Source organism: Petromyzon marinus, chromosome 29, assembly GCF_048934315.1.
Source record: "Petromyzon marinus isolate PM22_M1 ecotype Great Lakes invasive population chromosome 29, UKy_Petmar_22M1.pri1.0, whole genome shotgun sequence".
NCBI lineage: Eukaryota > Metazoa > Chordata > Hyperoartia > Petromyzontiformes > Petromyzontidae > Petromyzon > Petromyzon marinus.
The window spans coordinates 12496129-12510625 of NC_133695.1; the positions used below are offsets into that span (position 1 = coordinate 12496129).

The window sequence follows — 14497 nt, forward strand, 5'->3', positions numbered from 1 at the left end:
AACCACACCTCCCCTGACTTGGTAAGAGCCAAAATAAAGCACTCAAATCCCTCAATCCATCTCAGCCCTGGTTTGTGCTCCCGTACCTGCCTTGGATGGGCTAACACCCTGCACCATACTTCACCGTGGTGGACTCCTTTGTACCGTGATGTCAAATTCAGTACCCACCATCACAGTTAATTATACAGATGGTGAACATTGTTTAATTAATAAGAATAATATAAAATTAGTAACTATTATGTACTGTACTTAGGAGTGCATTCTAGCAGTGGGAGATGAGGTTGGAGCTGCTGCACTCCCAATCCTGGACATTCTCAGAGAAGATCTCCAGGACCTCTGAAATCTTAGTGATTGCCTGAGTAAAAATTTTTGTGGTGAGGTTTATTTTAGGTAGAACTTGAAAGTCTATCCTGGTCTTGTGAGTTCTCACCTGGCTAAACGTACTATAACACTGGTAAAAAATAGTAAAAATAGATCATATTTTTTACGTAACCGTGAACACGAATCGTGATAATGAAACTGCGGGGGTTGGGGTCTCATTGGCTCAAAGCGTCCACCGCTATAATTGGCTGAGCCAATGATGGGGGTGGGTACGTTTCCTCAGCCGTGTATTCTCACTTGTCAGCGCTGTTTCGATTTTTGGGATTTTTTTCTTCTTTGTAAAAATTTCTCCAGGACAAAGGGCAACGAATGGACATTCTACAGAGTCGTGCTAAAGGCTGCCTGTATATGTGTACGAGTGTGTGTATATGTATATTAGTGTCATTATGTGTTTCTATGTGTGGGTATCTGTGTGTATAAGGGTGTATGTACACAAGTATGTGGGGAGCGATAGCTGCGCTACGAACCTGGCGACCCGGGTTCGACCCCCGCTCATGGCCAACACCAGTGACGATTATCTCTGAACCGGTCCTGGGCCTCCCCTCGGTCGACTCAGCCTCAAATGAGTACCTGGTGCGATGTGTAAACATCGCCACTCGGCAGACAAAGGCAGCCATGTGTGGTGTTGGCCACCCACCCTCTTGTGTGCCATACCGGCCTTTATTAGGTGCTCGCTAACAGCACTTGCCCCCACAGTCTAAGGCTATATGATGGATCTTTGTGTTTTTTTGTACATGAGTATATATATGTGTGTGTGTGCGTGCTTGTGGAGCCCCAATGTGGTTTCAGAAAAGGGCGGTCCTGCACAGATGCCATATTTTCTGTCCGTTTGCTACAGCAGAGATGAAGGGAATTCCAACAAGACCTACATCTCTGCTTTATTGACCTGGTCAAGGCCTATGATACCATCAGTAGGCCTGGGCTCTGGGTTGTTCTTCGTGCTTTCGGAGTCCCTGACCTGCTGCTCATGATCATTAAGGACCTTCATGATGGTGAGCGGGCCCGGGTAAAACTACGTGGCCGGGAGTCGGAGCCATTCCCTGTTCACCTTGGGGTGTGACAGGGATGTCCTCTAGCTCCTACATTACTTAACATCTTTTTCGACCACGTAGTTTGTGAAGCCTTCAGTAGCTGTACCGGAAGAATTTCCATCTGGTACAGACACAATGGTGGGCTGATCGATGCCCGGGTGCGGTCAAGGGATGGCTCCCTATTGGTCAACCACGTTATGTATGCCGATGACCTGGTAATTGCGGCTCACTCAGAGGACGAGTTGAAGGCGCTGCTGCTGAAACTGGAGTGTGCCACTAAGAGGTGGGGACTTACCATCAGCCCCACCAAAACGAAGCACCTGCCTGCGCATTTTGCACCATCGGGCACTCCACCCCCACAACTCCCAATTGGTGATGGGGCAGTTGGGGAGAGAGTGGAGAGTTTCCCATACCTGGGCAGTGTGCTCATGACTGGCTGCGGTTTAACAACAGAGGTCTCACTCCGAATCAGTCGAGCGGCATTATCTTTTCATCGGTTGCGTAACGCTGTGCAGAAACTACAGTGAGGGAAAAAAGTATTTGATCCCCTGCTGATTTTGTACGTTTGCCCACTGACAAAGAAATGATCAGTCTATAATTTTAATGGTAGGTTTATTTGAACAGTGAGAGACAGAATAACAACAAAATCCAGACAAACGCATGTCAAAAATGTTATGAATTGATTTGCATTTTAATGAGGGAAGTAAGTATTTAACCACTCTGCAAAACATGACTTAGTACTTGATGGCAAAATCCTTGTTGGCAATCACAGAGGTAAGACGTTTCTTGTAGTTGGCCACCAGGTTTGCACACATCTCAGGAGGGATTTTGTCCCACTCCTTAATGACTTCTCCAAGTCATTAAGGTTTCGAGGCTGACGTTTGGCAACTCGAACCTTCAGCTCCCTCCACAGATTTACTATGGGATTAAGGTCTGGAGACTGGCTAGGCCACTCCAGGACCTTAATGTGCTTCTTCTTGAGCCACTCCTTTGTTGCCTTGGCCATGTGTTTTGGGTCAGTCATGCTGGAATACCCATTCACGACCCATTTTCAATGCCCTGGCTGAGGGAAGGAGGTTCTCACCCAAGATTGAAAATACATGGCCCCGTCCATCGTCCCTTTGATGCGGTGAAGTTGTCTTGTCCCCTTAGCAGAAAAACACCCCCAAAGCATAATGTTTCCACCTCCATGTTTGACGGTGGGGATGGTGTTCTTGGGGTTATAGGCAGCATTCCTCCTCCTCCAAACACGGCGAGTTGAGTTGATGCCAAAGAGCTCCATTTTGGTCTCATCTGACCACAACACTTTCACCCAGTTGTCCTCTGAATCATTCAGATGTTCATTGGCAAACTTCAGACGGGTATGTATATGTGCTTTCTTGAGCAGGGGGACCTTGCGGGCGCTGCAGGATTTCAGTCCTTCACGGCGTAGTGTGTTACCAATTGTTTTCTTGGTGACTATGGTCCCAGCTGCCTTGAGATCATTGACAAGATCCTCCTGTGTAGTTCTGGGCTGATTCCTCACCGTTCTCATGATCATTGCAACTCCACGAGGTGAGATCTTGCATGGAGCCCCAGGCCGAGCGAGATTGACAGTTCTTTTATATTTCTTCCATTTGCGAAAAATCACACCAACTGTTGTCACCTTCTCACCAAGCTGCTTGGCAATGGTCTTGTAGCCCATTCCAGCCTTGTGTAGGTCTACAATCTTGTCCCTGACATCCTTGGAGAGCTCTTTGGTCTTGGCCATAGTGGAGAGTTTGGAATCTGATTGATTGATTGCTTCTGTGGACAGGTGGCTTTTATACAGGTAACAAGCTGAGATTAGGAGCACTCCCTTTAAGAGTGTGCTCCTAATCTCAGCTTGTTACCTGTATAAAAGACACCTGGGAGCCAGAAATCTTTCTGATTGAGAGGGGGTCAAATACTTATTTCCCTCATTAAAATGCAAATCAATTTATAACATTTTGCGTTTTTCTGGATTGTTTTGTTGTTATTCTGTCTCTCACTGTTCAAATAAACCTACCATTAAAATTATAGACTGATCATTTCTTTGTCAGTGGGCAAACGTACAAAATCTGCAGGGGATCAAATACTTTTTTCCCTCACTGTACCTGGTCTGTCACTCCGCACAAAGCTTCGTGTCTTCTCGGCCACAGTCATTCCCTCCCTTCTCTACGCTTGCGAAACGTGGACCCCCCTAATGGAACATCTTCGCCGGTTAGAAAGATTTAGCCTGGCCTGCCTACAATCAATCCTGGGTTTAACCAGGCTGGATTGTGTGAAGAGCTCACACATCCTCTAAAGATCTGGACAAAGTCCCATCGATGAGCTCCTCCGGCAGGCAAGGCTGTGTTGGCTGGGCCATGTAGCCCGCATGCCCAATCACCGCATGCCCAAACAGCTTTTGTTCGGCCGGATCAAGGGGGATAAACGGGCGCGGCACGGGCTAGAGAAGCGATGGAGTGATGTGGTACAGGAGGATGTGGAGCTGAGTGGACTTGCCGATGACTGGTACCAGCGGTGGAGGCAGTCACCCTCCAACAACAATGGAGGGCAGAGGAGCGACGCTCACAACAACGAGCAGAGCGCCGGGTGGCTAAAGCACAGTAAGGGGGTACAGGTGGTGGCTCAGCCAGTCATCTCAGTCAGTCGACTCGTGGCACCTGCGTCTGCCCCGTGACCTCCTGCCAACGGGTGTTCGACACTTCACGTGGCCTCAAGGTGCACATAGCCTGGCACAAGCGTCGTGGTGATGTCACCGCCACTTAGTGGCGAATGACGGTTATTGTTGTTGTGTCATTACATGTTTACTATGTGTGGGTCACTCAACACTCCGGACAGCCTTGCTAATAAGATGTTCCATCCAGAGGAACCATCCAACTGTTTCATTAAATACAAATCTAAACATTTGTAGCTCCTCATATCTGCAGGCACTGGCCAATGTCTAATTATTACTGATATCTGCAAATCAGCCTTCCTATTACCTGAGTATTCAGAGGATCCACCGTACCATGAGTTTTCAGACCAAATATTAGAGAATTTGCCTGATCTCGTTCAGATATTCGAAGCTAAGCAGGTTTGAGCCTGGGCAGTGTTTGGATTGGTGACCAACACGTGCACATAAGTTATCATGGTGGGCAGCAGAGGGTAGTGCAGCCAAATCTATGCTTGCACATCCATGCCTCCCACCTTCACCAACTAGCAGTATGGTCGATTAACCTCCATGACCCGCACAGCTTGGGGGAGGCACTCATCCAGCAGTGGAGTAACAAAAGGAGCTCGATATGTACACATTCGCAGATAAATGGAGATGATGAAGGGAATATTGTACCGTCATGGTCCAAATTGATCAAATATGAAAAATGACACCACAAATTACCTAATTGGGGAACAGAGAACAATCTGGAGCATCTTCGCCCCCTCCTCACTAAAATTTGGCAGGGCCCAACTGAAAACATGTTATTTTTTAAACAGTTGCTGAGGTATAGACCCAAGAACAAAATGTCAAGTGGCCAGCAACAAACAGCATAATCAAAGTTCTAAGAGATAAGAGCGTAACGGGTGTCTTGAGCAAGGTTATAGGAGCTTGGAGAAAGGGGACAATGACAGGAAATTCCAAGGTGCAGCAGCAGGAGAGAAAAAGCAGAAAGAGAAGTGTTGTGACCTGCAGTTTGGCGAGTGAGTGGGTGGGTGTGTTGTTTTGTGGGGAGCGGTAGTGTAGCGGTGAGCGTACTGCGCTACGAACACGGCGACCCGGGTTCGATGTCCGCTCACGGCCAACACCAGTGACGATTATCTGAACAAGTCATGGGCCTCCCCTAGGTCGACTCAGCCTCACATGAGTACCTGGTGCGATGTGTAAACATCGTAACTGGAGAGATAAAGGCGGTCGGGCGTGGTGCTGGCCACCCACCCCCTCATGTGCTGTTCCGGCCTTCACAGGTTCTCGCTATCAGCACTTGCCCCAACAGTCTGTTACAGTCTATTACAGGCTATACGCAGAATCCTTGTCTTTGTTACGTCCTACAGTGTGGTGGTTGAACACAGTGCAGATGAGACAAAACAGTCAGTCTAGTAGACCATGTTCTCAACATGGGTAGAAGGAATCAAAGGGTGAAGTTTACAGGAACAGTAACCATGGTAGCAGCGAAAAAAGAATGATAAGGTGAGTGACCATGTTGGCTAGCCTCATTAGATACTGTCTATGCCGACTTATCCACACACTTTGTTCACTTGCATTCACAGCACCTGATTGACCACAGGCTTGTGCTTCAGGCCGGGTTTGTTCAGAATCTTCCTTATTTGGTCACAATTGAAGTTAGAGAGACCCAGAGCTCGAATGACACCTGCGTCGACGAGTGCTTCCATTGCCTGTAAGCAGGCACACGTCAAAGATGGTCTTGCCAGTTCAAACAGTTAGACAAATTAAACGGTGATGCTTCGTTGGCCGTCATGCACAAGCAGCAAAACCTCAACACATTTGTCAATAACACGGAGTATTTTTAAAAGGGAGAAATCAATAATGGTCCTTCACCACAGCATATAGAAAATATGAAGGGCCATTTCTTAAAATGTCCCGGATGTATACAGGGTGGCCAAAAAGTCAGGACACATTGGGATGTTTTATTTATTGTAACAGATCACAAAGGGTCTTTTAATTTATTTTAACAAATGTAAAAACTGACGTACATTAAGATTAATGCATTCATTAATTCATCCTTTGAGATTAATTTAGGATGTGCTTTTATTACAGGTGTAATCTTTGAATATTCATCAATTGTTTTGTCTCAATTCAGTACATTTGATTTAAGTTGGTCAATGTTATAAAATAAATAGATAAAATATCAATCAAAAGAATTTAAAAAAATAATGTAATGCCATTGTTAAAATTAATGTTTGCTGACTTTTGGGCAAGCCTGTATAATTTTCTATTTTAGGCCACACTATAATAGATAAATGTGAGTTTTTGTAATTGTAGCATGGTTAGACTATTGGAACATAGGTATTGTAAAGAAAAATGCTTCTGATGACAAGCATTGCAGTTGTGGTCAGCCGTACACAAGACTTCCCTTTCTCGCCAACAATCAAGATTGCAATAAAAAATATTGTGGCACTTAATGCCTCAACTCAAAGAGCTTCACATAAAAAAGTCAAACAGCACCCTCAGTGGCAGCGGTCCTTGTGCTGCATCATGTGACTCCACACCGGCCTGCCGGTGGGAATTAGCCTGTCAGTTGGGGGGCAATGTTGCTAGGTGTAATCCCAATTTACCAATTTTGAGGTGTATTTTTCTCATTTTCGCAAATCTGGACCATGACACTGGCACACAATGGCCTACTCAATTAGAACAACAATGGGATCTTTAAAGCAGCCCTGCAATTGCTTGCACATGTTACTATTAAATAAAGGGCCTCCACAAGAGTGAACTGTATGGGATACTTGGTCTACTCTTGCACGCTGACTAGACATGTCAGAAGAGGTGGGCATACCCACTTTACCCCACCCATTTATGCTCCTCCTGTGTGGACAGAATTGGTTGGTGGGGGGGGGGGATTTGAGAAATTTGCCTTATTGCATGAATGCCACCCCCGGAATGTGGAATATAACCTGTGGCCTCTGTCTTGCAAGTCCACTGTACTAAGTTACACCACAGCAGTTGCCATCGTGTGTGTGTGTTTATAAAAAAAAAGCATACCTCCCAAGTGTCCAGAAAATCCGTGCCATCAGTAATCACTTTATCATTTTCATCCAATGGGAACAAGTCCTCACCTGGCTGGAGAAAGTAAATCAGGGAAGTTGCGAGTTTTCCTTTTCCACAAACAACACGTCATCTCACTCTACAAATACTACACGGCGTTATCTTATTTGGCGACAGGGTGGCGCAGCGGTAACACTCGTGCCCTACAGTAAGAAGTTCCCGGGTTCAATTCCTGACTTGGGTGCCTTTCTGTGTGGAGTGTGTATGTTGGCCCCTGTTCCTCCAGGTTATCTGGTTTCCTCCCACAACTAAGACCACACAATGTAACTGATATTGGCCAAAAATATTCCAATGCTAAATAATTACCTGCAAACTACAGGTAGGAGTGTGGCACCCTACTGCAAAATTTGGCAGAATGCTCCTAAAAATAAACTTGAGACTCAGTGAGGCTTCCCATGGTAAGCAAGAGTAAAAAAAATACCCTAACCTGAATGAACTACGTAATATACCCCTTTTTTCTCTCTAGTAAACACAAAAACTAAAGCTATTCTCATATGAATGCAAAATACCCAAAACTTCAATATACACCTCCTGTTTATTAACATCTTGCTAATTATTACTGTTCCCGTGAACATCACTCACCGATTCCTCCATCCATGTTAAACTCGTCTCGTCCAAACTGTATTCAGCCACCACACTGCAGCTAACTAACAATTCACTCACCCGCTCGCCATACTACAGGTCACAACAATACAAAGACCCCTTATAGCCTTTAACAGACATTTGGGGCAAGTGCTGCTAGCGAGCACCTATTAAGGCCGGCACGGCAAATTAGGGGGTGGGTGGCCAGCACGACGCCCGACGATCTTTGTCCCCCCAGTGGTGATATTCACACACCGCACCAGGTACTTATTTGAGGCTAAGTCGACCTAGGGGAGACTCAGGACCAGATCAGATAATCCTCACTTTTGTGGGCCGTGAGTGGGATTGAACTCTGTTCACCGTGATTGTAGCCCAGCATGCTAGCCTCAATACTACCACTCCCCAGTCACAAGAATACCCCCACACGCTCACCCGCCCGCCCGTCCACCCACCCACCCACTCGCTCACCCACCCACTCACTCACCAAACAGCAGGCAAACACTTCTTGCTCTGCTTCTTCCCTTACACCCACTACTACACTTGGAAATTCCCTCCCATTGTCTCTTTTCCAAAGCTCTTGCAATAACATTGCTCCATTAAATAAACATTAACTCTATTACACCTCTGATCATGCAGTTTGTTTCTTGATGGCCGGTTGACACGTTAGACCTTTTGAGCCTATATTCTGCAACTGTGTAAAAACATTGCTCTTGGCTATATTTTCTATCACCTAAACTTGTATATATCTGAATATTGTTGGATTCACCATGGTTATCTGAGTGTGTTGCCAAGGCACAGCTAAGATCAGTGGTGAGCAATATCTGAACCAGTACTGCTCCCCTCTCTGCCAATATCCACACCAACCAGTGCAGTGAAATATGATACAAACATTCAGGACCGATGAAGCGTAGGGAGGCCTTCATGCAGCAGTGGGTTGTCAACGGTCTGTAAATCATTATTCCAAAATTCATCTCCTGTTTATATCTCCAAGCCAGCTGTGGCAAGTTTGTATTCCTATGGTGGGGAGTACTGTGCTGCCTTCTCCAGAGTCGTGCTTATCTTATCAACCCGTGAGGAATAATGGGATTGAGTCAACTTCCAACCTAGATTTGAACTCGCAATCTTCCTATTGCGAGTTGCTCACTTTGCCGCTGAGCCAGCTGGTAGAAAATGACTGCTGGTTTATACTAAAAAACTTAATTGTTCACAAAACTTGCAACTTGGAATGAGCATGAGACTTCCTGTGTGTCAGCAGGCCCCTCTGTCCACCCTTTCTCTGACCTCCCAACTTCACTCTACTGCAACAAGCCAGTGGTAGTTTGTACACCCTGGTCATGATCGTACTCCCTCTTGCCTTCAGTACACATTTCTTGTGCTATTATTTGTACAAGCTCAGTCTTAGACACTGGCAGTGTCCATAACCAGAGAGGCCTGCCAGGATCGAACCGCAACACAACAAGCGGTGAACGAGCATGATTGCTGGCTCATGTCACCGCTCACATCTGCTGTCACTGTGCACTTCTGCATATTGCGTGGACGCACCTTGAAGCCCATAGGCCAGTGCATCAAGTACAGGTCCAGGTAGTTTGTCTTCAGGGCCGCCAGCGTCTGGTCGCAAGCAGCACGCACTGCAGAGGGGTGATGGAACGTGTTCCACAGCTACCTCGCACCATACAGCACATCACCACACGCCACAACAAGCTTTTATAAAAAGTAACTTATTTATAGACGAATTTGAACAAACGGTGATGATGCCAATGCACAGGACAGGAGTGGTGGAGATGTGCCGGTATACAACGGTACTCCACACCAGCACTTCTATAATTCGAATGAGTAAATGATGAGAAAACTCATCATTAGAGACACATCCTATTCCTATACTACGATGTTTCTGCAAGGGAGAAATAGCAGTGAGTGTAAGTGTGTGTGTGTGTATGTAATTGGATGTGTCGGAGTATGAGAGAGTGTTCGTGAGGGTTAGGGGCTATGTGAGTGGGGGGGCGGCAGTGTAGCGGTTAGCGCGCTGTGGCAGAAATTGGTGACCCGAGTTTGATCCCTACTCACAGTGAACATCAGTGACGAACATCTAAACCTGTCCTGGGCCTCCCTAGGTTGACTCAGCCTTAAATAAGTGCCTAGTGTGGTGCAAACATCAACACTGGAGAGATAAAGGCGGCCGGGGGTGGTGCTGGCCACCCAACCCCCCCCACCCCCCCCCCCGTGTGCCATGTTGGCCTATTAGCACTTGCCCCAAGTATGTTAAAGTCTATATGGGGTACCTTTGCCTTTTGTGTGAGGGTGAGTGTAAGAGGGTGGGTGAGTATGAGGGTGTGTGAGTGTGTGAGGGTCAGAGGGTGTGTGCAACTGAGTGTCTGTGCGTGGGCTGCCGCAGGATGCATGGGTTTCATGCTGGCCATTATACACTTCTGTTTGCACTACTGATAGTGAGTCACTAAAAATGATGCATCTCCCAGAATGCACAAGTCAAAAAACAGATAATTGTACAGCACTTTAATGGAGGCATGTTAATTCACTAATGATTTCCAATACGTAGTAGCTTCTGAATTATGAATAATAATCACAAAAATACCAATTATTACAATATATAATGGTCTATCCTACAAGTTTAAGATAATTAAATTCAAATATATGCCCCAACTACAGGCCATGGAAATGTAGAATTTGACTACATATCACAAATTTTATTTTCACAATTGTTTACGCAGAAAAGCCTCAGCAAGTCTCATAATTATCTTTATAACGAGGGTTCTGCCATGTTTTTCATTAGGAGGCAATGTTACTTTGTGCAAACCCAATTAAGTATATTGCAGGTTATGTTTTAGCATTAAGATATTTGGGTCAACACTAGTTACAATGTGTTTTTTAGCAATGTGATGGAAGAGGAGAACCTGGATGAACCCCAGAAGACCAAATAGAGAACATAAAAAAACTCCATGTAAAAAGGCGCCCTAGTCGGGAATCAAACCCATGCCTTTCTTGCCGCAAGGCACGAGCGTGACCACTGCACTACCACCCCTCTACTGCCCATGTGCAACCGCATGACAAAACCACGTGCCACATCTGTATTCTACAAATACCTTGCTCGTGATGAATATTTGTGAACGAGGCACCCCAGAGCCCTGGATGCCATTCCCAACCTCCTCTTCATTCACATACACGTGTGCACAGTCCAGGTGCCGGTAGCCGGCCTCAAGTGCAGCACACACAGCTGCATACGCCTCACCCTTTTTTGTCTGCAAAGCAGACACACACATACACAAATACATACAAGGAGCGAAGCGTGAAATATCAGATACGCACTGCCATGGAGAACACAGAGTAATCTCATTAAATGAATACCGAGGCATTGGTGCACATCTCATGTTTACAACCCTGAGCCGGGGGCGTAATTCCACGTTCCTATGGTGGGGCAAGTCTCTCCATAGGACAACTGTTGACTGCTCCACGAAGTGGAACTCATTTTATCTGCATTCGAAGGATGAAGAGCCAAATTAATCCCTCAATTGGATTAGAACTTAAAACTTTCCAATTGCGAGCCGCTCACTCTGCAGCAGAGCCACCCAATCATTTATTACCGGATATAACTGCAAATAAATAATTAAACATTCCTAGCAAAGTGTCATGACGTTTGAATGTGGGTGTGGTGTTGTTGTATATATAGGCCTTTTTCCATTTTTGTTTTTGATATTAATAAGGATTTTGCCAATATATTTTTTTCAATCGTGGTGTCACTTGGGGCAAAAGGGGGTGATACAGCCCTCCTCCCCTCACACACAACAGGCCGCTGGAGATAGCAATAAAAGGTAATAAACCCAAAACAAAGAGAAAGAGGGGGAATTCCTAATGAGAAAGGGCGGAGAGGGCCAAACGTCGACCAAGCCTGCCATCAACGAATGAAAGCATCGTTCATCACCAGAGAGCCGGAGCCGGAGTGAGCACGCCACAGCGCCACCAGCGCCACCAAGCAAGGGTGTCAGCTGCCAGCGGATGAGCTGTGGGTGCTATCCTGACGACGGGATCATCGCACACCGACGGCGAGCGTCGTGCCGACTCTTTTAACCAGCTGTGGACCGAACTCCGGCTGCCCGTGTGAAAGAAGGAGAACCCAGCTATCCTTATGATATGCACACTGCCACACATTACAACGCATCACCTGGCATCTGCTTGATGCAAAGAATTGATCAAGAACACATCCCCACTCAACCCATACCATCCCCACTCAACACATACACGAATCATTAATAAGAAGACTCATGATAAGTGCGTCAAGTATCAACTGATAACGAAGAACACGGTTGCCATTGGGTTCCGGGGAAACGGTCGTTTAGAAGTATTTTAGTAGTTATATTTCTTTTTTATTTGCAAAAAAATTATCAACGAATTCATCGATGAAAACTAAACATTTAAAAACCTAAGTTATGAATCCACACACTCATAGGGAGAATATTGCGTTGAAATCTTCTTTTGATCACAGAATCTGCCCGTGAATTTATTGAAACCTCAGCCAATTAATGAGTATTTGCTGAAGCAGGCATGCTGCTGCACACCATGGTTTCAACATTTCGATAAATTACGTAATCTTGCCCATGGATTCATTGCCGTATACGTTATGCCTTCGGGACATGTTTCTTTATTGCCTTCGTGTGAATGTCATTGCATGAATTTTTAAGGACTTTTTATTCCTATTTGCCATATATGCTCGTGTTACTCTGATGAAGTAATCGTTTGTTCTGTTACCCAATTAACAAACGTGATCATTGAGGGTTAAATGTATGGATCAATGAGGGGAACATCTCCTGGAGTTCTGTGTTCACAATTTCAAGCATAAGAATTTGCATATTAGAGTGTTAAGGCTTTTCTTTAGAAATTAAAATTGCTTAACACACAAGTGATTGAGTGTTTCTTTCTTATGTTCATGCATAATAATATTAATGATAAGAACTGTATCCTGCGGTGAGATTTGAATTTGGAGACCTGACATAACACACTAATACATAATCAATAAATGTTAAAGCGAGAATAATTGTATTATACCGATCGATAATACGAACCTTGACAACGAAGCCGAGCTTAATCTAGCATACTTACAGCACACCTGCATAACTTCATACGATTCCTTGTCTTATCCTGATTGATGACACTACCCTCGTCAGCGAGGCAGGGCCTAATTATCATAACGGCTTGTGCTAACCTATTTGCATACATTCGCATAAATTAATACGGTAATATGTCTAATTAGCATAATTTATGCGCATAATTACACCTATTAACATGAATTTTGATAATTACGCATTTATTTAAATTTCATTAAAATTTTATTATTTTCATCAAATTTTCAATACCCGGCATATACAACAGTGTAACGCAGTGTGAATTGGGGTGTGGTGTAACAGAGTGTGAATTCAGGTATGGTATAATGGAGTGCGTATTCGGGTGTGGTGTAACGGAGTGTGGATTGGGGTGTAGTGTAATGGGAGTGTAAAATGGGGTGTGGTTTAATGGCGTGTAAATTGGGGTGTGGTGTAATGCAGTATGAATTGGGATGTCGTATAATTGAGTGTGAATTGGGGTGTGGTATAATGGAGTGTAAATTGCTGTGTGGTATAATGGAGTATAAATTGGGGTGTGGTGTAATGCAGTATGATTTGGGATGTGGTGTAATGGAGTATGAATTGGGGTGTGGTATAATGGAGTGTAAACTGCGATGTGGTGTAATGGACTGTGAATTGGGGTGTCGTGTAATGGAGTGTAAATTGGGGTATGGTGTTACGGAGTGTGAATTCAGGTGTGGTCTAACACATTATGAATTGGGGTGCGGTATAATGGAGTGTGAATTGCGGTGTGGTGTAAGATTGTGAATTGGGGAGTGGTGTAAGAGATCGAGAATTGGGATGTTGTGTAACGGAGTGTGAATTGGGGTGTGGTATAATGGAGTGTGAATTGCGGTGTGGTGGAATGGAGTGTGAATTAGGTGTGGTGTAAAGGAGTATGAATTGGGGTGTAGTTAATGGAGTGTGAATTTGGGTGTGGTGTAAGAGATTGAGAATTGGGGTGTTTTGTAACGGAGTGTGAATTGGGGTGAGATGGAACAGAATGTGAATTGGGGGTGTTACCTTCCAGGTGCCGAATCCCACCAGCGGCATGCGGCACCCCCCACGTAGCGTCACGTAGGGTAACCCTGCCATATCCAAACTGCACACAGCATCATCCATTACCACAGAACACATCTCAACTCATGTGATACTGTGCACATGATCATTTGCAACACAAACCAGGGAACACACACGGCCCCACACAGAGCTAAACACTCTAGGATTCAAGAGATAAGCTACAGGTCACAGCAGCACATTTGACAGTAAAATACAAAGATCCCCCATATAGCCTTGAACAGACTGTTGGGTCAAGTGCTGTTAACACTGCACAAGAGTTCGTGGTGTGGCCAGTGCCACACACACCCGGTCACCTGTCTCCGTCGTGCTGATGTTTATACTGCACTAGGTACTCATTTAAGGCTGAGTCGACCTAATGGAGGCCCAGCACCAGTTAAGATATTTGTCATTGATAATGGCTGAGTGGCAATCGAACTCAGGTAAATGGGTGCGTAGCGTCGTGCGCTAACGGTCTTGTTGTCCCTTATGGTAACAACAATTGTCAATCACGCAACCAATATTTTGGTATTGCACAAAAAGTCCTATTTAGCCAGTTCCCCAGCGAGTTGGCA

At 45.3% G+C, this 14497-nt stretch overlaps 1 protein-coding gene across 1 annotated transcript in view; it reads right to left on the minus strand.

Annotated features, from left to right (window-relative positions):
• Positions 1-14497, minus strand: part of LOC116947138 (aldo-keto reductase family 1 member B1-like) — a 37874-nt gene that overhangs the window by 15742 nt on the left and 7635 nt on the right. Inside the window, exons 2-6 of the mRNA XM_032962570.2 lie at positions 13890-13968; positions 10854-11009; positions 9298-9414; positions 7111-7188; positions 5664-5786 (exon numbers count right to left, since the gene is read on the minus strand). Coding sequence (XP_032818461.2) covers positions 5664-5786; positions 7111-7188; positions 9298-9414; positions 10854-11009; positions 13890-13961 — 546 coding nt within the window. The 5' untranslated portion in view covers positions 13962-13968. The remainder of the gene's footprint in view (positions 1-5663; positions 5787-7110; positions 7189-9297; positions 9415-10853; positions 11010-13889; positions 13969-14497) is intronic.